The sequence below is a fragment of the Melospiza georgiana genome, chromosome 6 (assembly GCF_028018845.1).
Source record: "Melospiza georgiana isolate bMelGeo1 chromosome 6, bMelGeo1.pri, whole genome shotgun sequence".
Classification (NCBI taxonomy): Eukaryota; Metazoa; Chordata; class Aves; order Passeriformes; family Passerellidae; genus Melospiza; species Melospiza georgiana.
In genome coordinates, this window is record NC_080435.1 from 35,040,863 (window position 1) to 35,067,642 (window position 26,780).

Genomic DNA, 26,780 nt, shown 5'->3' on the forward strand with positions numbered 1-26,780 from the left:
GCAGCTAAAAAGAATCAAGTGGATTTTTGTCACTGTGAAGGACATTTTGTGTGGATATTTCACACTGTGTGATTCAATATAGATTCTAGTGCAACCTGCTGCATACCTCTGAACGTACTTTCTGACTTCTGAGAAAATGATTATCATAATAAATATCATAAATAAGAAACACTTTTGTGCTCTCTTAATTTAGAAGGTAATAATACCCAGTCACAGAAGTCCACTTAGAATTTGGGTTATGTACTTCTTTAACTTTGCCTTTTCTGTGTGTATTGTGATTTGATTTTCTTATCTACACATTCACCTAATGAAAAATAAAAATATTTTAACAAGTTAATTACATCCATTGTAGCAGCATGCTTGATTTGTTTCAGAGGCAGCTGTGATAGGTCTCTGCAGGACAATCATCATGCCTTGTGAAGCAAGTATGTTGGCATTTTCTAGTTCTGGAAAGACTGTTTTCCCCTGCTGCTGGGAAAAGAACAATTAAATATTTTTAATTTAATTCTTTTATATACACTTGATATATTTCGCTGAACCATCCTCCCAGTGAAAAGAAAGCATAGCATCTTATTTATGATGTCAAAATCAGTCTTTACATCATAGTTGCTCCCACCCCCACCCCAATCTTAAAAAGTAAGAAAATCACATTATTGAGAAGGGCTGATCATAAGAAGAATGATTTTCAAAAGGGGAAACTCAGCCCCAGCTCCCTGTTTGAGAATGTTTCTGCAGTCGTGGTGCAGGTGGGAGTCTTGCCACCCAATTTAGTTTATCCTGTTGGCCTCACTGTCTTTCAGAGTGAAACATGTGGGGTTAAGTTGTATTTTCCATTCAGCAGAAGGTGTGCTTACACTGTGTGTGTGACTCATCCACCTGTCTAGTTGGTGTTCTTTGGATTAATTGATCTATCTTTGAGCTCATGTTTTCTCTCATGTTTTGTTTGTTTTTGTGGCAGTCATATTTGGATTTCACACGTTTATTTTTGCTGTGCATTGTGCCTTCAAGCCCGAGGTACAGTTTCCACTGACATTTCAGGTAGCACAGCTTTGGACTCTGATAACTAGTTGGTGTAATGAAACTAAATATGCTTCACAAATATTTATTAAAATCCTGTGGAACTGGCTGACATTTTTTTCTCTTCCCCATTGCTCTAGCATTCCTGTGAGCCTTTTCCCTTTGTAATACAATTTCTGTCCCAATACTGATCCCTCAAGGAAATAGTTAAAATTATGAAGTGTATAAAAAAGCACTAATGAAACAAAGCAGAACAATAATTTATCCATGCTTTTTTTTGACATATTACTGATTCAAATGCATTTTAAAGAGATGAAGCCTATTAGTGCTTATCAGAAATAATGCATTACCTGGCCTGATTTTTGTCCACTAAAACTGTAGGATAGATATACTTACACAGTGAAACCAGGGCTGGAAATCAACTGATTTCTAGTTTTTTTAAGATCAGGAGAGGGTCTGTTTTGAGAAAGCAGTAGGGAGCTATGTCTCACCATGGCATCTTGAAACCCCCATCTGAAAGCTGTGTGTAGTTTTCATCTCTTGTAAGCACTGAAAAATCTTAATTAAATCAAAAGCTTGAGGGCCCTAGTCCTTCTGGCTTTTTGATTCACTGTAAACCCTCTTTTCTTTTAGGGCAAAGGGAAGTCTCTGGGATGCAGCAAGTCCTTCACAGATTCATTCTCAGAAGTTTCCACAAGGAAGAATGTGTTTCATCCAGCCTCTGTATAGAAAATCAGGAAGGGGAAAGGGAGAGCTACTGTCCCGTGTTGGGAGGTATGACCTCCTCATGGGCTTGAGTACAGTCTGAGCGACTCTGTCTTGGGAAATTTGTGTGTGAAATGGAGATATTATGTAGAGGGTTATTGAAGAAAAGAGATTTATTTTCTTGTGTTTTGGCAGGTACAGACATACAAACACATAGTGTGTTTACACTCTTACAGGTGTAAGAGATGCCTGAAAACCTGAAAAACCCAGAAAACATAGGTAAAACCTGATCTATTATGGGCAATACATGTTAATAACTGGTAAAAAAATTGATAGTTGGTAAAAATGTTTACAATATAAAACATTTATGCATTTGCGTGTAAATATAAATACATGACATTCGCACTCTGTTGCATCCCTTGAAGTTCAACTGATAAATATTTTAAAGACTCTGTGGTTCAGGCTCTGGTTTAGGTGTTTAGCCTCACAAGAGGAGTGTAATGCAGGGTCTGTAATGCAGCCCTTCAGCTGCCCTTGATCCTAAGCAAGGTGTGGAGCAGGGCAAGCACAAGTGGGAAATGCATCCAGGGATGACTCAAAGCGATGCCTGGTGCTGCTGGCAGGGTGAGCCAGCCTGCCCACCCCAGGCCCCAGCTCCTGGGAATGTGGTAAAGGTGTACGTAGAGCAATGGAAGATACACCTCTCCATGCTCTTTCCTACTTGTAGAACAGACACAGCTTTAGATTAGTGAAATCATGAAGCAAGGTATAATGACACATTTTCTTTTCCTTTTTTTCCCCCTATAAATCAGTGATAGCTTCGTTAAGTTGATCAGAGGAAAACAATCCTCAGGTTCTTGCAGGCAAAGTGTGAAAGAGGTTGCGAACACTGCAGAGCAGAATTTCTAAATCGAAAATGCCAAGAAAATACTTGATTCAAATGAGGACAGATTTGCATAGGATGTGCATAAATCAGTGCAGCCCTTGAGCAACTCTAACCTATGCAAGAAATTATGTGAGTTTCACTGTCATCTAGAAAAAAACTGTAACTTCCAATCTATAGTGTCATTACACATAATGCTGATTTGTCTTTTTCTTAAAAACATAAATAAATCACACACATTTGCAGCTGTCCTACAATATTTCATTAATGACTGAATTTATCTTTTTATTTTGTTAAGTCACAGATTCTTGCATTATAGTTAAAAGTACACCATTTCTAATAGATTCTGAAAAATATAGTTATGACTGGAATATTTTAGAACATGAAATATTTTGCAAAATCTATATGTAAGCATTCAATTTCTGTGACATAAGAGAAATTGATATTCTGAATTTGATTTTGCTCCATTTTGAAGTGGAAACATTACAAAATTTAATTAAATACTCATCCTGGAAATTTTTTTCTTTAGGAAAGATTAACAAATGGTGTTATGAAAACAAAGCATGTTGCACAGCACTGAGCAGATGCTGTTTGTTAGTAACAGTTGTGGAACTCACAAAAATGCCAGTTTTAATCACCACCTGTGAAATTTCAGATGTGCATGATTGGAATGGGTCTGAGAAAATGTTCTGGCTCTATAAATTGGTAATTTCCAGTAAAATTGCTGAGCTCTACATACTAGATTAAAGATTCTAGACTAAAAAACTGATACTGCTGAATATTTATAAACTCACATTAATTTGAAAATAATTAAAAAAATTAATGACCTCCACAAAGTACTTAAGATTCTTTTCTCAAATCCATGACTATATATTCTTGGTCCATGTGTACTAACGTCACTGAAAGCCAAAATTCAATAGCTTTTACCTAGGATCTTACCTGGAAGAAAGTCTAAGATCTTGTGAAATTTAAATATATTTTCCCCGCAGAACCAATTTAACTCACTTCAGTAATCTCATAGAGGAGGATTCCTGAACAATTCCTATGGCTGTGTTTGCCTTTGCTTAGTCCAGACACTCTTCTCTAACACATTCCTCATATGCACTATGGGGGACTTTATTCCCTTCTGTGGTAAGCAGGTTCTGACTGAGCAGGGCCAGCTCGAGAGGTGGAGCCTGCACTGTTAACTAATCAGGTGTTAAACAATTTTCACTGAAATGTAAATCTCAGTGTTTGGAAGTTCCACCACCCACTACTTTCAGTGTGGTTTTTAACACTCCATTGTACCACTCAATTTCTCCAGAGGCCAGTGCATGATAGAGAATATGACACCTCCAGTCAATACTGTGCTCTCTGGCAAAGGTGTCTATGAGGTTATTTTGAAAATGAGTCCCATTGTCCAGCTCAATTCTTTCAGGAATTCCATGTCTACATAGTACTTGCTTTTCTAGGCCCAGCTGTATGGCTTTCAGCTCTGCAGCCTGACTTGATCCACCTTGCCCCTCAACAGTTTCTGTCTCACCACACAGAACTCCCCAGCCAGGACACACATGCATAAATGCATACATTCGTGCACCCTTGAATATGTATTTATATCTTATGTGTCTGGAATGGAATTAATATCAAATGTATTTCACAAATTTTTGTTACAACTGTAGAATCTTTGAATGACACAAGGATTAAAAACCATCTGCATTTCTCACTGAGCTCCTGCTTCTCACTCCCGTTCACTGACATAGTTTACTTTCAAGTCAATCACTCGAATGCCCTAGTTATTTCAAGGGATTGTTTCAGCCTGGCTTCTGAAGGGAAGCTTTAATGTAATGTGAATTCCCTTCTGTGACTGGTGAGATGGGGAGGGATAGGACAAGAGTGGAGGCACCAGGAATGCTGAAGACATATGGTAGTGTAGTGATCAAAACAAAGGGAAAGAAGTCCTTGGTAAATCACGTCATCGAACTGAAAGCAGCTGGGAGTGCAGAGATTCAGCATTTGGTTGAAGGCAAATGTAGACAGAGCAGAGATAAGCAGTAGGTCTGGAAAAAAGTGCTTGATGTTATGCATTCATGCTGAAATACTGAAGCATGATTTCTCAACCTTTATTTTCTTTCCTTTTTTTTTTTTTTTTTTTTTTTTTTTTTTTTTTTTTTTTTGTATGGAATAGGAAAAGCATCAAAATGCTGCCTGGAGTTCCAGTAGAGAGGATTCTTTTCTTATTACTGGATTTTCTGTTGTTCTGGATATTCTGAAGCATTCAATAACTTTCTCATAATTCATATTCTGCCATAAAAAATTTTAAAATGTTCTGGTATAAATATCTTCAAGGTTTTAAAATTCTGGCTCATCTAAAGCCAGTGGGAATTGCTATTAGTACAATGAAAATTTACTACCACAAAATGAAAATATTATGATATAATATACATTTTAAAGGTATTATTGAAATCAAATTTAATTATGTTTCTTCTGAGGAAAATTTGTAACTCTTTTTGATGGAAAAGAGAAAAATAAGGTTTGCCAAACTGAGTCTAACAATATTCTGCATTGGCTCTGGCATACTGGTATACTTGGCTGGTACTTTTCCACAATGCCCTAATCAGTTATATTAGGCTACATTTATTTTGTAGTACATGTCTTTGAAAGAATAGACTCTAGGAATAAAATCATTTGTTCGACAGTGAAAAATTTTCACTCCCATATTGAATTAATTATTATATTAGTATGTAGATATCTTTTTCATCCTTAAAATGTGTATTAAATCTGTTTATAGAGGAATAATTAATACTCTTTTCTGCCCAAGGTATTTTTGAAAGCTCTTTCATTATGTATATGAAAACTTAAAAAGAAAACTGAAACAAAAACTCACATAAGATTGGCTTACAAATTTACACTTAAGTCATCATAATCCATGAAATTGCATTAATGGATGTTTGGATGTTTTAGTACAATGTGAGTGCTTTTTTGAGATTGGTGAGAGTCAGAAAGGAAGCTCAACAGACTGGCAGCAGATGATCTGGTCAGTAGAATATTTTACTTCTGTATTTCTTTGCAGAGCCGGTCAAGTAATAAGTATTTGTTTCAAAGATATTTTCCTTCTCGTGGCTGCATCCTACCTGCAAATAAATCTGAGTTTGCAAGAAGTGCAAACGCTGCTGCATTAGGAGCTGTAAATATGCCAGAAGTAAATGCAAGTGTAATTCACTATATAGGTCCAAGTTATTTCCTAGGAAATTGATTTGAGCTGTTAATTTGTGCATAGAAAGGTCCCTGTGGACAGCTTACAAGAGCTCCATAAAACTTAGGTGATTTTTTTTCTGTCAGGAAATAAAATATTCTGTAACTAGAAAGTATGATACCTAACTTTTTTTCATTAAAGCAGCTCTATTTTGATATTTTAAATCCCCTTAGTTCACAAGATTGCAGAATATTTACTTAGTACCTGCCCCCATTATGAATGTTTCTTATGATAGCCCCCTTATCCCCTTGCAAGAATAGTTATGGAGCTTCAACATGACTTATGAACCCTCACTTTCAAAGTTAATGACTATTCATAGATTTATTCCTTCTTCACTGATTACATTATTTGTTTTCTTGAATAGCTTTCCATTTACTGCAGTCTTCATTTGTAGATATAGACCTCTGATGCATAATATAGTCTTAATTTGATTATCAAGTTATCAGGGTGTTTTGTTTGTTTGTGCATTACAGGAAACCCTGAATTCTGTGCACCTGAGACAGCTACTGTCAAGCATGAAGCATACAAATGCAGGCGCTATTCCTTGCTCACAACAAGGACCACAGGAGCCCACCCTGCAACTGACAGCTTTGACACAAACACTGCTGACTGATGGGAAGAGTGTGCTACCCATTTCCTGGCAGCAAAATGAATATTCTCGCAATGTTGCTTTCTCTTGTCAAGGACTGAAGTCGTTAGCACATCCAAATCTTTTACCTTTTGGGAAGTCATTACTTTCAAAACTGTGGGAAAAATACACTTTCTCTGCTGTGATATACTAGAGTTATCCTTTGAGGGAATTTCATTTGAGAAAAAGACATGGAGAGGTATTTCTTATTAAGATCTACATTCAGCAGCTAGCTGTAGCTAGAGTTGTACTCATACAGTGGGGAGGGAATGTACACACAAATGCTTATTTTAATGAGAGAGAAAGTGTAGGTAGAAGCAGATGACCTAGATGATTTTATGAATAAAAGATTTAATCTGATGCAATCATTTCATTAATACACACATGGCATCAAATGAAAACAGAGCATAGCAGATGGCTATGAGAGGTCTTAAAAAGACATTTTCAGTTTAGTAGCTAATGACTTAGATTTCATGGACTGCACCAAATACTATCAGAAGTGAAACATTTATTGTAGAGTCTTCCAAAGGATGTTCTAAAGCTTTATGACAGTAATGCTGAAAAATCTCTTTTGTGACACTAGTTAGCAAATACAGTCACATTATACCTTATACAGCTATAGGGCAATGTAATTTTTTCACAAAAGCTGAGAAAAGAAAACTCCATTATTTTCTTTATTAATAATATTTATAAATATTAATATTTATTAATTTAATTTTAATTTATTTAAATAATTTGCTTCAAGTTTGCTACAAATGGTGGAAATAGTGGTTTCCAATGTAACAATGAAATACGGTCATTTGCCATGCAATTTAGAATATAAATATGACATATATTCATATGCTATGATGGTGGATCCACTGCAAGCAGCTGCAAAAAACCGCATTGAGGGAGACTTTTGGCATAGTACTAATAATTGATTCATTTTAATATAAAATATTTGGTATAAATTTAGGATGAATGTGTAACTTTAAAAGGAGGCACTGAGTGTGGAAGGCTCATGTAAGATCTTTTCTGTGTTTTCACATTGCTAAACCTCAGCAGAGAAAGCAGGGAAGCAGGGGAATAATGCTGCTTAGCACACTGTATTACAGCACTGGCCATCCTGACCCTGTCATGTTCTCCATGTCCAGGTTGCAGGGGGTCTGACAGACAAGCCAAATGTGTCAGTTCTGCTCTCAGTTTGTTCTGCTCCATCCTTGAGGAATGTGCATCCTGCAAGACTTGATTGCTCTCCAGACCCTTTGCAAAACCAGATCAGGGCAAAAGGGCTGGATTTCTTAGAGAGAATCTGGCCTACAGCTTCTTACAGACAGATTAACCTCAGTTTGGCTTCAAACTGAGGACACATTTCAGTCTCATTCTCCAGACCTAATCCAAGATCAAGTCTACATTATTTCATCAGAAATTAATATCACAGCACTGGTGTCTTTGAACACATGCAGACTGAATTTCCTTTTGCAAAGCTTGTTTGAGATCCTGTTAGGAATGACAAAGTTTATGCTGAATTTGGATGAATCAGGAATACTTATTCTCTTTGAATGCAAACCAAGAGGAACAAAAATACACCCTACCACCCAAAAGCCTGTGTGTGGAATAGCAAGTTGATTTTTTTTCCTTTCTATGCAACATATAAAAATATTGACCAAGACAAGCTTAGCCCTGTTGCAAACTGTTATTGCTCCTTTTGTAGGAAACAGTACCAGGAGACATAAAGTTTTGATAATCCTGAATGCTTTTGAATGAAATGTAGGCATGGGTTTCCAATCTGAATGTGTACACTGTGCAATATACATCCACAGCATCTTTGGCAGCCTGCTACTCTGCAAATCCTGGCTTTGCCATTGGCTGAAGTATTCAGGGGAATGGTGTAAAAACTAAGACAAACCTTTAGAAACTGAAAATCTTCTTATGTCTACAACTTACAGTCATGACTATACATAGTCTGAGCACTTTTTGATTTAGACAATTTGTCAGCTAAGTCCAGAGGTTCTGTCTCACATAAAGGATAATGGAAATGCAGTTAATTGTATTCTTCATACACTTTTCACTGTTGTGTAAAACATTCAGAGAACATCGTGTTGATTCTTATTACTTCTATTTTGACAGCAAGTCAGGCCTCAGATAAAGGACAGAAATTCAAAGCCTCAGAAACCATATATGTAAATCTGAGGTAGAAAAACCTCCTTTGAAATTTTTAACCATGTGAAATGAATGTTGGCCTTCTCACTGATTTTTTTTTTTTTTTAAACTCATCAAGGTCTGAAGTCCCGTAAATTTTCTCAGGAGGAAGGCCAAGTACCCTTTGTGTGAATGTGGTTGCAGGGTGGCATATGAGGTTACCGTGGAAAAAAGAGATATCAGGTGTTCCTGTAAAAGAAGATCTGAAAGAATTTGATTTTAAACTATTTTTAAATCAAAAGCAATTGAATAACAATGTTTATATGTTTTCAGCATTCATTTATGATATTTCCCCTCCTTGTCTTCATAACTGGGCTATCAGGAACACAGCACACTATTAACTGTTAATTAATAGACCAGTTTTTGATATGATCAGAATGTAATTCCTTTTCATTTAAGGGTCCTAAAAGCTCAGATAAAAGAGTTTTCTATCCCAGTATCAGGGAACAGCATTCCTTTGTAGAAATTCTGTTGTTTGTCTATGAACCAAAATCTTCTCTCCTCTCTTCAGTAGCTTCTATCATGGGTTTCCCCTCTGTTTGGTGTGCTAAATAGGATTATCATCATTAGCTTCTTAGCATATTCCCTGCCCTCTCTCCTTCTACACATGCCTTACTTCTTCCCTTACTGCTTTGATTTCTCTTTTTCAGATTCATCTGCAAACAGACATTTTGGTCTATATGAGACACTCAGTTGTCAGGGTAGTTGGATAGATAACACAGTCCTCTTAAAACCAACCAAACCAAATTCCAACATCTTCTTTTTAGCTTTGGTGTTGCAGAAGCAATTTTTAGAAACAATATACAAAAATCCAAAGACTCTTGACTGGGAGAGAATAAAAATCTCTCAATTTCTGTGTATTCACCGATCCTCTCTTGTTTGATACTTTCCTAATTCAATCAGTCAACTGACCCAGCATCACGTGAAGCAGAGACCATCTGCATAGTTCTAATGAAAAGACAACAAACCTTAGGGAGTCTAAAGCATACAGATGCCTTCTTGCACAGATGAAGCATGGTCCCATTTATTCAGAAAACACTTAACATCTTTAATATAACATGAAATTGGTTTATGAGCTGGAAAAAAAAGGACTACATTATTTATTACTACCTATGCAGTTCTGCTTTAAAAAGAATTTGATTTTACTGAGTTCAATGTAGGAATATTATGGTAAGACCGATAAGAATTTTTCTTATGTTGTTCTTTAATGAGATTAGTTGAGCAGGTGTGAAGGTTTACTTGATTATTTTGTAAATATACAGAATACGAGAATATATTTTACACTGCTTCACTGAAGAAGTCAATTCCAATTGGTACCAATGTTTTGTGTGGAAATGTTTGTTGATGTCTCAGGTACAGTCTGTAAGGGTATCTGTAAGATAAAAAATATTTTAAACACAGTTTATGAGAACAAAATGTGCAGACATTATAATGCAGGGATTTATTCAAGATATTTTTTTCTTGTACTGTTTAGAGATGCTTTGCATGAGGATTCGGTGTCTTTTGTAGCATAAATACAGTCTTAGTCTCAGAATTCTCTGAGATGGGTATGAATGAGCTTCATTTCCCTGCAGTGACTCTTATAACTGTTATCAGGGGAGAATAAAGATGCAATTTGAAGTCAAATATCTTCCAGAGCTTAGCAGTTCTAACAAGTAAGGTCACTGCTGCATTCCACCGCTGTTTTGATCTTTAGGAGTGAGGCGAAGCCCAGCAACCCCAGGGACCCCCGGCCCGGGGCCCGTGGCTGGAGGGGCCGCCGTGTAGCGCTCCCGCCCTGGGGCTGCGGGGCCGGTGCTGGCGGGGCTGTGTGTCCCGCTGCTGGCGGGGCTGCGGGTCCCAGTGCTGGCGGGGCTGCGCTCCCGGTGCTGGCGGGGCAGCGGGGCAGAGGGGCCGCGCTCCCGGTGCTGGCGGGGCTGCGGGTCCCGGTGCTGGCGGGGCTGCGCTCCCGGTGCTGGCGGGGCTGCGCTCCCGGTGCTGGCGGGGCAGCGGGGCCGGTGCTGGCGGGGCTGCGGGTCCCGGTGCTGGCGGGGCTGTGTGTCCCGGTGCTGGCGGGGCTGTGTGTCCCGGTGCTGGCGGGGCAGCGATGCCGGTGCTGGTGGGGCAGCGGGGCCGGTGCTGGCGGGGCTGCGGGTCCCGGTGCTGGCGGGGCAGCGGGGCCGGTGCTGGCGGGGCTGCGGGTCCCGGTGCTGGCGGGGCAGCGGGGCCGGTGCTGGTGGGGCTGCTCTCCCGGTGCTGGTGGGGCAGCGGGGCCGGTGCTGGCGGGGCTGCTCTCCGGGCGGAGCGGGCTGCGCCGGCGGGCGGGGGCGGAGGGGCAGCGGGCGCCCGGCCGGGGCGCTCCGGCAAGGAGGCTGCACAGAGAGCCTCGTGCCTGCCGGGGCAGCCCTTCCTCCGCCCTCCCTCCTCCTCCTCCTCCGTTTATTTATTTCATTTATTTTTATTGCATTTATTTGTTTGTATTCACCGGAATAATAAAAACGAGAAAATCCGAGCGCTGCCTTTGGCTGCTCTCCACCAACCTGTCAGTGACGCAAGCGGAGACTACTTAAAGGCAGATTAGAGGCAGCAAGACATTAAAGCCAACCTTCCTCCCTCCACGCCGCCGGTCCGCCCGCCGCGCCGCGCCACGAGCCCAGCGGGCCGGGCCGGTGGCGGCCGCCGAGCCCCGCAGAGCCGAGCCGAGCCGAGCCGAGCCGGGAACCCTCGGCAGGGCTGCGCCTCCAGCCGCCTCCCGCCACCGGACTGCGGGCAGGAGAGACGGGCTGCTCTTCCGTTTGTTTTCCCTCCCCCGAAAAAAAAAATAAAAATAGGAGGGGTGAAAAAGGCAGAAGTGAAGAGATCCCCTACGCTTGCCAAAGTCTTTGTCTCCGGATGAACAGCGATGGGGGAATGGACTATTCTAGAGAGGCTACTGGAAGCTGCCGTGCAGCAGCATTCTACTATGATAGGGAGGTAAGGGTCGCGGGAGAGCTCCGGGGAGCACGGGGGTATCCTCTCCTGTCCGAGCCCCGGGTGCGCGGTGCCCTTCGGCCGGGCTCTTTCGGGCTGTGCCTGGAGCTCGCGTGTGCTCTGTGTGTGTTTGTGCTCTGTGTGTGTTTGTGCTCTGTGTGTGAGTGGGTTTGTGTGTTTGTGCTCTGTGTGTGTGTGTGTGTGTGTGTGTGCGCTGGGGAGGCTGGTATGCGGCACGGGGCGCGGAGGCGCGGGGACACCGCAAGCGCCGCCGTCCTTGTCCCCGAGGAGCCACGGGGCACCGGGCGGTCGTCGGGGAGACCCCACTGCCATCGGGGTCCCGCTGCCGGCGCAGCCCCGCTCCTTTCCCGGCCGTGCTCCCGGGGCCCGTGTGGCCGCCCTTCGGCCGGAGGGGCCGGGCGGGGGCCGGCTCTGAGAGCCGGTCTGTGGCACACGGCCGCGCCGAGGCGATGCCGCGCAGCCTGCGCGCCCCCCGCGCCGAACCGGGGCCGGATCGCCGTGCCGGGGCCCGCTCGCGGTGCCCGTGCCGGGGCCGGGGCCCGGTCAGCACTGGACAGCTCCCGGCCGCGCGGCGGCGGCGCGCACTGACGGGCTTCTCTGTTGCAGGATCCTGCTGACCGTGGTGGTGATCTTCAGAATTCTCATTGTGGCCATTGTAGGGGAGACGGTGTACGATGACGAGCAAACGATGTTTGTCTGTAACACGCTGCAGCCAGGCTGCAACCAGGCTTGTTATGACCAGGCTTTCCCCATTTCTCACATAAGGTACTGGGTGTTCCAGATCATCATGGTGTGCACTCCCAGCCTGTGCTTCATAACGTACTCCGTTCACCAGTCTGCTAAACAAAGGGAACGGAGGTACTCCACTGTCTTCCTTACCTTGGAAAGGGACCAGGATTCAATGAAGCGTGAGGACAGTAAGAAAATCAAGAACACGATTGTCAATGGGGTGCTGCAAAACACTGAGAACTCCACCAAAGAGGCAGAACCAGACTGCTTAGAAGTGAAGGAAATCCCCAATCCTGCTATCAGAACTACAAAATCAAAGATGAGGAGGCAAGAAGGCATTTCTCGATTTTATATCATCCAAGTGGTCTTTCGAAATGCCCTAGAGATTGGATTCTTAGTGGGGCAGTATTTTCTGTACGGATTCAATGTCCCTTCCATGTACGAATGTGACAGATACCCTTGCATTAAAGAAGTAGAGTGCTATGTTTCTAGACCCACTGAGAAGACTGTATTCTTGGTATTCATGTTTGCTGTCAGTGGGATTTGTGTGGTGCTTAATTTGGCAGAACTGAACCACTTGGGCTGGAGAAAGATCAAAATGGCAGTGAGAGGAGTACAGGCAAAAAGGAAATCCATATATGAAATCAGAAATAAGGACCTGCCAAGAATGAGCATGCCTAACTTCGGCAGGACTCAGTCAAGTGACTCAGCTTATGTGTGAGGCTGTGACAGAACTGAAACACTGTGCCAGGTGGAACAGACCCAGATACCATTAGAGAAAGGTACATTGCTTAGGCAAGCATTTTATCAAACCACCAAGAAAGCCATTAAGGTATTGGATCTCCACTTACTGAACTAGCTGCAAAATGCAGCGCTATATAAAAGACTGAAAAAACAGCTATAAAACCATGCTTGACCTAGCCTTACAGCACAGCTACTATTATTCCTACTTTTCTTTCTAATGATTGGGTTTTATCTGTCAGTGAAGCAGCTTTTTGGTCGTCATTAGGATGTTTACAGTTTGAATTGTCCGACTAATTGTTGTAAATGTGTAGAATGTTCATATCAAAAACTCTGCAAGGATACTCTATATGGGGTGGGGTGGGGGACACTGTTGCAATATGCAGGCATAAGCATGTTTTAAAAGGAGGATAAGCACACTGTAAGGAACCTAACCACAGCTCAGTCAGGATATCTGCGTTCACGTATCTCACAGATGTCTTATTTTGTTTGTCTAAATCACAGACTTTATTCCTGGTGTGTATTACTAGCTATTTTCTATCATGGTTTGTGCATCAATTAGTCACGCTAAAAATAAATGCTGAATATAATTTTGCCATTTTTTCTTTGCCTGTCCGCACACACACACACACACACACACACACGTGTGCACACACACACACACAAACACACACACACCAGAGACCTTAAACATCTTGCATTAGTTGTGACCTGCAGAATATAACAGTACTTTTTGATTGATTCCCTAATATGTGCATGAATAAGATAGAGTTGGTTCATGCCAGCTGAGTTATGCATTTACCTACAATCACCTGTGATGACACACATACCAAAGGAAGAGAGTTCATTGCATTTAACTGTGAATATATCATCTTTTCTCTGCTCTTATTTATATAAGTGCCATACTTGAAACATCTAACTCTGTACTTAGTCAAAAGGTTGTCTTGGGATACCAGCTGGAATGAATCGATTTTATACTCTCTTTTATTTATTTTATGCTATTTGTTCAGTCATTGCAATGGTGTAAAAAGCAGCTAAAGTATCTATTGATAAATAAATACTTGCCTTTTTTTTTTTGTAAGCCAGAGAAATTTGTTCTTTATTCTTGTATACAATTGTAAAAAAACTTACAGGGTTAAAATAATTGACTTACAACAATTATTCTTCAGGGTTTAAAATGTCTTGTTGGTATTCTAAATCCTAAGCGACAAAACCTGGGAAATCAGGACTGTTTTTTATGCCTGCTTTCCTCCTTAAGCAAGCTTCCTCTGTCTTTAAAGCCTGATCCAAAGCCCACTGATACCAACAGCCTTCTTTCTGCTGACACTAAGGGCAACACAGTCGGCTGCCAAGGTCACTCTAGGAATAGCCAGAATACATTTACCCATAAATGGAACAATTGCAGCTTTTCATCAGGGAGTCCAAATAGTAACCTCAGCTTTTCTGCCTTACAGCTGGTTTAAGAAATATGTTGTTCGTGTCCCATCAACTTACTGGTAAGCCACTGGGGCAGTCTCAAATGAATCTCTGTTAACAGCAATTATCTTAATATAGAATAGAATACTAAGGTTTACTTAATAATTTTTTTTTTAATTTTTAAAATTCCTTCTGAATTCAACAGAAAATATTATCTGGCAACAGTAGGAGTTGGATCAGGACTAAAAAACATACAAGTGCATTTCTAACTAAATAGTATCCGCCCTTTAAAGAAAAGGGCCAAAATGGTGCTGGAAAATCTGGGGGTACTTTATAACATAAGAAGGAGATGTGGGCTCAGAGTCACAAACGGCCTTTTGATTGTATTTTTTGTCAAGCCTGAAAATGGATTTTATTATATATTGGCTTGGAGATGATGCACATAAATCTTTTCCTCTTGGCTTACAACAAATATCTTAACATTCCATTCTTGTCGTTTGCCAGCATTGTCACTTTAAAAAATGTTGATTAATTCTTGGATAGTCTATCCATTATCACATTCATCTGTTGTCTTTTTTCTTCCACTGTGAAGCATCAAAGATGTGTCATGTTTTTAAAGATTTTAAATATATTTTTCCTTATGTATAAATTTAAGTGTTCCTGATTTGATTATAGAAACCTCTAAAGATGGATTTCTCAAATTCTTTGTGATAAAAACGCACACTGATATTGCTAGTTGACTGCATGCTCACTGGAAAACTGCATGTTATTTTTAGAAGGACAACATGGCAGCTAAAATCTCCATCTGCAAAATAACAAGCTTCTGAAGATTATTATTTGACTCACAAATCCAAGTCTGATTTTTATTTTGCAGAGTCCTGGGATGGTTTTCAAAATCTCATTTTGAACAGATATTGAAAGAGAAAATATTCTTTGACAGTCATAAACACTCCTTTAATTTTGAAGAAATGAGAGATTGTGTGCAAAGTGCTTGATCCAGTGCAAATCAAAGTTGAAAAAACAACTTCAGTGGGCTTTGCTTCAGGTTCAGCATATTTTCCTGTTAAGCAGAAGCCCTAATGCAAGTTTTTTCCAGTGGCTGCATAGCAGTTTTCAGTCAAACTCTAGTGAAGGTGCATGTCTTGAAAGCGATAAGATTTTAATACCTTAAAATTCTAAGGTAATACATAGAAAGTATCTGTTTATATTAGTCAATGCAAGTGAATCAGTTAATTTAGTTTTTTTTTTTAATGTAGTTGCACATTTGTAATCCAGTAAGTTGGGATTCTTTGGATTTGTCCAAAGAGAAGAATATCAGGAAATGTAAATGCTGATTTATGTAACAGGATCAGTGTTAAAGTAGGCAAAGACTTATATTTTGATCAGCAGAAACATCATCCACCATACTTGGAATATGGCTTTTCATATTTCAAATGAGAGATGAAATGTATCAAGAGATCAGTTATTCTAACCTTCCTTTTAAATTGTTATTTTTCAGTTCTTACCAACTACTCATTTGTCATGGACAAGAGATATATAGCAAACACACCTTTTGTCAATGTATGTGAGAATCATATGATTAATGCTAATGGACTGTTTGCATGAAAGCTGACTATTCATTTACAGAATAAATGCTTTAAAATTGTCACAGCAATGGAAAAGTGTGTTCACTGAACAGAAATGAGTGAACATGAAGCTGAAGAGCACATTACTGACTACTTAGGTCTTGCTCCTCCCTCAGTGAAATAAATTAGTCTCTGTAAGGATCAGACATTAAAATTGAAAATTGAGTTAATGTTTGTTTTCTTCATTGTTTACATTGTTTTGCACAAGTGGAAAACATTATGTGTCATGATAAGTGCAAACATTAATGCTATATTCACTAAGCTCCTATGGAAAAATGCAACAGAATCTAATAAATCATTAGTTTCAAGGAATTTTAAATTGCACATAAAATATCGGCATGATTTCATTTCTATATAGACTTGATCTTGTGCATTCCACACCTGTGCAAATTTCAAAAACTATTTACATAGGGGCTATGAATCATATCACCAGATATGTATAAGGTACAAGGAGAGTTGATTAAAATATTTTTCATAATGAAAACTAGCTGCATTGTAGCATTTTTGCACAGGGAAGTTGAATTCACTGGTCGCATCAAGAGTTTAGTTTTAGAGACCTCTGACTGAAAAAATGTAAGGGTTTTCATCTTTTTGAAGGGAAAACTGAAGAACAGAGAGATCAACTGAGATTAATGAATCACAGAGATGGTCAGATGGATTTTACTTTGTTTTCCACTAAAGAAGTATGAAACAGTCAGAATCTTCAGAGTGGGTGCAATGCTTTCCTGGCATTATACCTAACAGTGTAGGACAAAACTGCTGCTATGTAGAGAACTGCAGGAGAAGATGTACATGAAATGTTAAATGTGAGGAAGAATTATTTTCCTGCATTTTTAAAAGATTACATTTTTTTTTCAGAGCAAGAGGTTGGATCAGGTGGACATCGTGCCTGCCTTCTTTTGGCTTTATTTTGCTTGAATTTGACTGTTTCACCTTGTTCCTTCAGCAAAAAAGGTTAGAAGCCTATGTTTGGTGTACAAGTATGGAAATGGGAATTAAAAAATCGGGTCATATGAGGAGAACACAGGCATATGTTTTCAGTATTTAGTGTCTGGTCTGGTACTTCATGAATTTAATGACAAGACTTCGTTTTCTGTGGGACCAAGTGAATTCCCAGCTGGGTGAAACATTTTTATTTCATGAGATTAACAGGAAAGATTACAGCATTTCTGTGTGGCACACCTATCCCTGGATATTTTGGAATGTTCTTTCCAGAAATTCTATTTTATTGTAAGCTTTCAGAAAACACACTAAGTTAGTATCAGCTACTAATCCTAAACATCAGCATCCTCTCAATGAAATTCTGATAGTATCTCCATGAAGAAAAATTGGGCTAAGAAATGCTTCGTATTATGTCTATTAAAATGTACTGAAGAAGTCAATCAAGAGTCAGCATTCCATTAGATAGGTGCAGATATGGAGTATTTCCTGGCACTGCATTAAAAATAAACCATGCATACGGATATGTATGTGTAAAGCTAAATGTTTGCAAGATCCTTAAAAGATTTTGCCTAAACTGAATTAGTGTGTTACAGATTGACTTGCAGAGATGGATACAGAAGTCCCATATCCAGAGACAGTTAGAAACTGAACTAGATCTAAAATGACCTGACTGGATATTTAACATGCAAAAACCTCCAACAATCACCCCTTTCCTCTGCTTTCTGGGGCTATGGGCTGCACCAATTGCTTTAGAGAGTTTAGCTGAGCAGGTGTCTCTCCAAGTGACATCTTTTAAAAGGTTGTCTTCACAACATAAAAATCTATCAGCGTTTTCATGGTGGTGCCTGAAATACAGGATGAATCTGATCTCTAGTTTATGGAGACCCACATATAAAATGACTTTCTGATATCCCCTCAAAGTGAGAATTACTCTTGTATTCAACAGAATGTGAAAGTAAGGTATTAATCCACCTATTTTTTGCATATATAGTGTGGCAAACAAGGACATAGAAGGGTTACCAGTACCTGGATAATGATTAATACACCCTAAAGTGATTACACAAGTCTTGACTTTTGTTTCTTTCACTGTACACAGCATTTTCTCCATATGATTTATCTATAAATATATTTCATGGCACATAATTAAGTGCAACTTTCATTTTTGAATTTTTTTGTGAATTTTCCAATGAAATCATGATTGATGTTCTCATTTTTTTCAGAGAAAGGTTAAAAGATTACTGTTTGAAATCAGCTCTTTATTTTTTGAAACATGTTACAATCATTAATCCTATATTCTAAATCTGCTAACAATATGGGGTTTTGATTGAGGAATGCTAAAATAGAAAATTATTTGTACCAGTAAAGCAACCTTACATTTGGAAGAGATGATTTCCTTTTCAATTATGATCTTTGTTTGTCAAATCCTTTATATTTTTAAATTTGCACTGAGCAGAGTTTTTTTAACATATTAGAAGTACATATTGTGAAGAGATAACTTTCAGGAAATGTATAACAGCAAAATTGGGGGGAAAAAAGTAAGGATTTGTGGGCATTAAAGAAAAGTAGGTGTGCTATGGGCTTACTTTCCCCTACTTATTAACAGTTTAGGTATTAAAGCATATTCAGAACATATTCCGAGCAAATATACAAGATTCTTTGCATTATCTCTTATGTAAGCAAAATGGTTCTAGAAATTATTTCCAGCTATTTTCCAGTTTTACTTTGAATAATTTAAATAGAGCATTACAAAGTCCAAAGCCATCATGAATAGTGATGTCCCTAGCTTCACCCCTAATTTCTGGGGCTTTTTTTGTTTGAAAATGCACGAATGCTCTGTAAGGAAAACCATTTTGCCACCAGAAAACCTGCCTGCCAGAAAACAGGTGGTGCTTGACGTGGATATCAAGCAGGCTTTAATGGAGCAACCAGACTTAAAGCTGCACATTAAAGGGTGACTTGAGATGAGCATGTTATGAATGGAGTTACTGCAAGGCCAAAACAACTCAAATAAAGGGGCTTCCACATTTGCACTGCATGTGATAATCAGGTGCAAGAGATTCAGGGGTTCTGAAGAAAGTGAAGGGCTGTAGGAATTTCTTTACTTACTCCTTTGAAAAAAGAAGACAAGACCTGTTCTAGCAATGTTCTTTGTGTAAGAACATGTATAATTCTACATATGTACAACTCTGAGAGGAGTCCACATCTGACATTGTTAAATGCCCACCAGCAAGTGTTAATTGAGCAATATTTAGTTTGCATATACAGAAAGATAACGCATTCAACTCTTTACCCCCATTTTCTCACGTGCAAGTGGAAACATAATTGGTAGGAACAAGGAAATAATTTGTTACATTTGCTATATATGTTTGTACTAATTTTCCAAAAGCGAAATTCTTCATATTTATCTCTCATGAAACTTTTGAAGTTCCTCTGTTTATAAAAAGGTTGAAGAACATTTTAAAAAAATTAATGTTTATATTAGCGTCATAATTTGAGGTTTGTGTTTTTATTTATTTATATTTTTAAATTCTATATGGTGCAAATTTTCTTGATGTATTCTTCAGTTTAATATTCTGGTTGTTGTTTGGATTGTGTCTCATACAACTACAGGGAACTGTAATTTTTCTGGTTTTCTTTTAAAATTATTATTATTATTATTAACTCAGATTCTGCACATATGTTAAGGTATTATAATTCTTAAAATATCAGCAAATATAGAATTTTTCAAAAAACATGCACAAGGGCATCAAATTATGTTTTATTTAGTTTGTGGGAGTTTTGTTTAAAAATTAAAACCTAAATTAATTATTATTCCAATTTTAGAAATTATATCTCCTGCATTTATTAATGTAATTTTTATGTTAGCGGAGACTGAAAATTTTATCTGCCTTCATCTGTGTGATCTATAGTTCAAATTTCAGCTTACTTTGAACCAATAGGAGCACAGAGCATGAACAATCAAGAGAATAATAAAGCTTAATGAGGCACATTGAACAAGAAGTGAATTTTAGAGTGACGTTGATCTTATAAATAGCATACACTGAATTAAATCAGTCTTTGTGGCCTAATAACACATAAGTGAATACATTCATTGTATATTGTTGGGAGCCATACTAAGAAAAAGCCAGTATTACTAATAAGAAGGACTTCTTTAAAATCATTGCATTTTTAGTTTCTCAAGTAGTTGTTTAAAAAATCTCTTAAAATGATGCAAAGATTGAAATGTAACTGTGACACTTGCCCATCTTAAGTTGCTGAAGCACAAACTATAAATACATCTCTATTGATAAAATACTTCACAGAGTCACAGAATACGCTGATTTGGAAGGGGTCTATAAGGATCATGCAGTCCAACCCCTGGCCCTGGACAGGACACCCCAAGAGTCACACGCTGTGCCGGAGAGAAGTGTCCAAACACTGCTTGAGCTCCCCCAGGCTGGTGCTGTGACCCTTCCCTGGGCAGCCTGTTCCAGTGCCCAGCCTTCCTCTGAGTGAAGAACCTTTTCCAGATATCTGTCCTGAACTTCCCCTCAGTTTCACGGCATTCCCTCGGCTCTGTCGCTGCCACCACAGAGAAGAGACCAGAGCCTGCCCCTCCCCATCCCCTCACAAGGGAGCTGCAGGCTGCAATGGGGCCTGCCCTGAGTCTCCTTCTCTCCAGGCTGAGCAGAACAAGTGACCTCAGCCGCTCCTCATGCAGCTGCCCTCCAGAGCCTTCCCCATCCTCGTGGCCTTTCTTTGTACACTCTCTAACAACCTTTTATGTCTTTTGTGTATTGTGGTGCCCAAAACTGCGACAGGAGTCAAGGTGAGGCTGCCCCTGTGCAGAGTAGTGCTGCTCTGTTCATATGTGTGTACTCTTCAACTTTGCTTAGCGGGTAGTCAGGAGAGAAGGGGCTTTCATTGTACAAGTTTTATTTGACCGCAGTAAGAGCATAGACAGATAAAATATTTATAGCGTGATTCTTGAGTTTGGCAGCATGACTCCTATTAACATTAATGGGATTTTTACAGCTGAATCTTTGTGCATTGAGTAAAAAATATTCATTCCTGCTGTTTGCTCAACAACTTGACCTTTCTACTGTAAATTAATACAATATTTTGAATTAATTTAAGACTAATTAAACTTTGAGGCCCTCTTGTACTCTTTCATGAAAACACATATCAGGGAGAAGCTAGTTTGTCAGCATGAGCATATGGTTATCTAAATTTAGCCTATTTTATTGAAAAGGTGTCAAATTTGATACATTGAAACTGTGGCACCATTGGAATAGAACCTTACACTTTGCAGTATTAGAGTTTATAGCAATACAGTGTGCCAAGGAACTCTGCAGCATTGGATATTTGATTCCTTTCAGTACTGAAAAGCCTATGAATATTTGTTACAGTGACCTTGCTTTGAATAAAGGAGAAAGAAAGGAATTCTGCCAATATTATGGTCAGGAGGTCCTTGACCAGGCTGTCTCCTTAGCAAATGTGAGAGCCTCTGAAACAAAAATACAAAAATGGAGCTGTGTTTAGAATACCAGTCCTATTCAAACTAGAGTTTTTAGAAATGTCCCCTGCTGGACTATGAATGATACTGTAGGGCTGTGAGATCTTCTGCAAGGCTGCTGCAATCCTGTATGAAATATTTAATTGTAATTAACACCTGAGTTGCCACTGGTTGTCTGTCTGTCTTGAAGGTACTGTATGACTTGCTTAACTATTAAAACAGCTAATCTCTCTAATTTGTTTTGGCCAGCGTCTCTTCACACAACATCTACCAAGAGGCAAAACTGTCATTCAGGCCAGCCTGCTTTCTCAGGTTTTATCCTAGGACAGTGGCTCATATCCTCAGGAACTAAAGAACACAAAACTGGCTCCAGCCTGCTCAGCAGCATTAAGCAAAACCACGGGGGAGGGAGGGAGAGAGAACAGGAAGAGCTGGCTTTGCCAGTTTTCTGCTGCTAAGGAGAAGTGGGAAGGAAAGCTGTGCTTGTCCTTGCCTTCACCCCGTCCTCACTTCTCAGAGGCGCCTGTCACCTCGCATATGTGACCGTTCCCTGGACCCAGCAGCTCTGGGGAGCCCTGGGATTGCGCTGCTGCTCTCTCCTGCCTGCTGGTGCCTTTGCAGGGGCTGCAATGGGCTCAGCAACTGAAAGACCCTGGCATTTGCTAATTCTTGCTTGTCTAGGGATTCTTTCACCATCCAGCAGAACAATATCGTGCATTTTTCTTGTGCAAGACAGCTGAATTATCAAGAGTCCAAGGCAAGCCTTGATAATTCATGTATTCACTCCATAGTGAATTAAAAAAAAGGTTTATTAAACACAGGGGTTTTAAAATGAAATGAAGACTGTAATTTCTCAGTTGCTAAGAGATACACACAGCAAAATTCTTTATATTGGAACCTTCATCCAGAAATGCTGACTCATTACAGAATCAACACATATTTCACATTAAATTCTACCTAAGGAAATGTGAGATTGGCCCTGTCAATGTCAATTAGAAATCCTTAGACTTGTCTGGAAAAGAACATAATGTCACATGCAAATTAGAGAGAGGACTGAAAAACAATAAGAAGAACATTTTCTAAAAAGTTCTCCTATATTTAGGAAAAAAATACCACTACAGGTAAAAATCGCAAACATCCTCCTGAACTTCCTTTGTTTATTACTAATAAGCATAATATGTAATTGTCCCTGTGCTCTTTTTTAAAAGAATTTTTATAAAACTTCTCATACTCAGATGATACTCTTCAGTTCAACACTGAAGATGAAAATACTTAAATAGATAAATATCTTAATATGTAAAGGTCTTCAAGAGAAGAAAAATATAGTTGCCTGTACCCTTTAGAAATACTTTGAATTGTTTTTTAAAAGACAATTAGTCTTTTAAATAGTCGGAAATAATTTATAGAATTTATCAATGCAATAATTAAACAAGTGTCAGAAGAGAGTAACTTAAAGTATTTAAAGAACTGGGACAATGAATTAAGATAGTCACTAAAAATGTCTAACATATTGGGTGGTGAATTTATACTTTGCTGGATCTGATAGCCCTGAAATGGGTAAGTTTCATGCCCCACGTCCAAACAGACTGGCAAGACTGAACAGATGTTCTGAGGGTGCACACACAGGAACGCCCATCACACATAAAAGTGGCTGGCTACACAGATCAGACACAGAACACTAACATGGAGCTCATCCCACTTCCATCTGTTGTGTGGCATGGAGATACCCCAGTGAAATATATATGTGTGTGTGTATATATATATATTTACATATATATATATATATATATATATATTTACATATATACGTGTACAACTTGCCACTAGATCTCAGTCTCCTTGGCTGCTGAGCCCCTGGAGCTGCAGCCTCACTGCAGCTGCTGGTGCAGACCCTGCACTCACACAGAGACACACACACACACACACATACCCAAAGCTGCCGCTGGGTTTCACTCCCTCAAGCCTCTCCAGTTGGAGTTCTCCAGGAATTCCACACAGGCACATGGAATTCCTGACTCGTGCTCTGACTGCAGCTGCTGGTGCCCAGACCCAGGTACAGACACACTCAGCAGAGAGTCCCTCACTCAGAGAAATTTTGAAAGAAGATGGGAAAGGCTGAGTAAGTCAGCTGCAGCTCTGACCAGAGAAGCATACCAAGGAGAGAACTGTGCCTGACTACCATCTTTGTCTCCTCTTATCCACACACTTGCTCCTCCCAAAATTGTCTAGATCTCTTTCTTTCCCCACCTTTGGCTTGTCCCCTAAACATCCCAGAATCTCTTGCATCCCATGATAAATCCCATATCCTTAGGCACATTCCCTCACCTCAGCTAGGGTAAAAGCATGAAATGATGCTGTAGTCATAACTCATGCTGATGGCCTTAATATCCAGACTTTAGCACTGAGGCTCTACTAGGGCAGCTCTGAGAGAAGCTTAGACAGAGCAATCCTTCCTTTGAATCTTTAGTTTGGGTCTTCTCCTTGCTTTTATACTCCTGCATCTCTCTGCTCTTACAGAGATGAGTACTTTATGGGCTGCTGGCTCCTTTGGTGGGTGTGGCAGTAATTGGGAAAGGTGTATTTTGAGTTTCTCCACCTGCTGTTAATCTCTCTTCTTTTGTAGGTGTGCAGATGAGTTTTGATCACATAAAAATCTTTTGTTGGGTACTGATGCAGGTTTTAGAGTCTTTCCTATGATTCTCTGAGAGTTTATAGCAGAAATGCATGATAGAAAAACTGAATTTTTTGCAGCTGTATCTGTGCAATGTCGTCTAACAGCTTTCAAAGTGCTGAAGGAGATTTAACTACAGTGAGGAGATTTTGAACGAGAAAGTTGAGCTGTGCAAATAGGGAAGGTTTATTCTGCTTGTTTTGTAAGGGTAGTCAATTACTTTTTTCAGTTCTTCCCTCAACGAAGTGGAAAAATTGCACAATAACATGAGTGAAAGTTGGCTTGATACTTGAAGAATTCAGTCCTGAGGAGTCTCCTGCAGGGAGGAGGATCTGAAACCTGGAGCCAGTGACTTAAAACATTTTGGCTGGTTTTTCTGCACTCTTAGATCCCATGACTATCAACACTTTTAGGATCCCATACCTATCAACACCCTTAGATCCCATTCTCAGCTAACAAAACAGCTTCTGTCCTTCAAAGGCATGCACTAAGTTTCTTTCTTGGATCGAGACATTAGGATCTGTGGCCAAATCAACAGAAAGAATGCCATGATTCCTGTAAAGGCAGCAGGGTTTCTGAGCATTTAGGGTAATTTGCATCTAAAGTTTTCATTTAAAAGGCAAAAGAAATTAGATTCTTATATATAGTGTAGTTTCCATGATTCTATTCATTTTGACAGCTGTATTATTTAAAGAACGTAGCAAAAACTTGAAATCTGGAAAATTTTGACCAGCTTTGATTTAAAATTTCCTAAAACCACGAAGGATCAGATAGACTTATATTTTTTACTTTTTTCTGTTTTAATTAATTTTTTAAACCTGTTTTTTGCAAATGATAGACTGTATCTCAGCCCTTGCACATGTAACTCTGTCCCTATTTTTCAGCTCAATGGCTGTTGACAGGCACAGGAGCAAGTATTTCAGAGCATATAAAATGTCTCTCATGCATGTTCTGTTAGAATCCCAGCAATGTCTACTTGAACAATTTTGCAATGTTCTATTTCAGATGGCAGGTCTGAGATCACTGGGAAACAGCAGCTCACTGCCTGCCCTCTTGCAAAGGCAGCGCAAGTAAGTGCACCAGACATGGAAAAGACAAGGACACAAACAGCTAAATGACAAAAAATATGCAGAAATATTTGCAGTATGGGTTGTCCATTGTGGTCTGGAAACTTGTCACCCGTGAACAGAGGGGGTAACTTCACTGAGATAAGTAGACTGTGTAAAGTTACATTTTCACCATGTCAACAGGGAACCAAATCTGGAACTGTTTTTACAACTAGGTAATGTAATTAAAAAATAATGTAGGTTGGTTATTCTGTTGAACAATTGTTACAGCTTTACAGCAGTATAACTGTAGAACTGTATGACACCTCAAAATGTGTAAATTTTTAAAAAATCTTTTAAAATTTTTTTATTCCGTTCACATTTTTGGTCAATTTGCTAGTTGCACATTAAACCCACATGTGTGTCAAAAGACTTAAGTATATACATGTGTATAGTAGAGATCTGAGGTTGTATTGACTATCTGTATTTAAGTTGTCCTTTAAATCCTTGTGAAAGGAAACATTATAAAAAGTCCTGTTCATTGCACAGATATCCTAGGCCTTCCATGTGCACAGTTCTTCGACAGCTGCTTAGCCATGGGCTTCTTTTGACTTCATTCAGGTGACTTTAAAAGCTAATGACAGAAACACTTGTTAAGGAAAGTGAATGGCTCAGCCCCATGGCGCAGCAGAACGTCTTGTGATCACAGGGAGAGAAAATTCAGTCACCTTTATTTAAGGGTTATTTTGTGCAACCACACATGTGGAATTTGGCAGTTATCCTTGTTTAGCTTCTCTACAGACCTGAGTACTTTGAGGAAATCTGTACATCTCTCTGAGCCATCTAGTCTCTCTACGCTTTGCTGTCACTCGCTCTCTCCCTGGGAGTATTCCCATGCTGCAGCTGTGCTCAGGTGCTGTAATGAGCCTGGCCATCCTGTCACACCACCCTCTTAGTGTCTGCTGAGTGCAATCCTACTAGGGTTCAATGGCCACAGTTTAACTGAACACAGGTTTTGTTATAGTCCACTGTGGGCAATCTGGGGACTCTATCCTCAGCGTTCTATGGGTTTTCTATGAACCTTTAGATTTCAGTAGGACTATACTTTTATAAAAGGGAAAATTGTGAAGTGAAATCCATTTTTTTCCTGTTGTTATATGGCCACAATAAAACAAGAGGCCTCAACAGCAGTTTTATGAAAAGTGTATTGCATGTTATGTCACAAAAATACCAATAATCTTGAATGGGATGTTTGATTGTAGAACTATTAGTTGCTCCTCTGTGGCTTATTAATTTTGTTTCCTTCCTTGACTGTGAGGTTTCTTATTTCTTCAAATGCAGCTTTTTTTCATGTATTATCTTTTGATATCTTACGTGCAAATAGCAGTCTGTGGCTGCCAGGTTGGAAAAAATATGGCAGAGATAAATTACACATCATCATAATTGCCAGAGTCTAGATTAAAACTTAGAGGAAAACCAAAGGCCTAGTAATTAAAAAT

The 26,780-nt window shown here is 39.5% G+C and overlaps 1 protein-coding gene across 1 annotated transcript; it reads left to right on the forward strand.

Annotated features, from left to right (window-relative positions):
• Positions 1-11,336: 11,336 nt before the first annotated feature.
• On the forward strand, positions 11,337-16,444 carry GJD2 (gap junction protein delta 2). The gene is made up of 2 exons (XM_058025963.1): positions 11,337-11,598; positions 12,223-16,444. The coding sequence occupies exons 1-2, from the start codon at positions 11,528-11,530 to the stop codon at positions 13,064-13,066; spliced, it is 915 nt and encodes a 304-aa protein (XP_057881946.1). The 5' UTR covers positions 11,337-11,527; the 3' UTR covers positions 13,067-16,444.
• Positions 16,445-26,780: the final 10,336 nt, after the last annotated feature.

Coding starts and splice junctions, on each gene's coding strand:
- GJD2 (XM_058025963.1), top strand. CDS start 11,528: ATGGGGGAATGGACTATTCTAGAGAGGCTACTGGAAGCTGCCGTGCAG. Junction 11,599..12,222: donor CATTCTACTATGATAGGGAG/GTAAGGGTCGCG, acceptor TCTCTGTTGCAG/GATCCTGCTGACCGTGGTGG.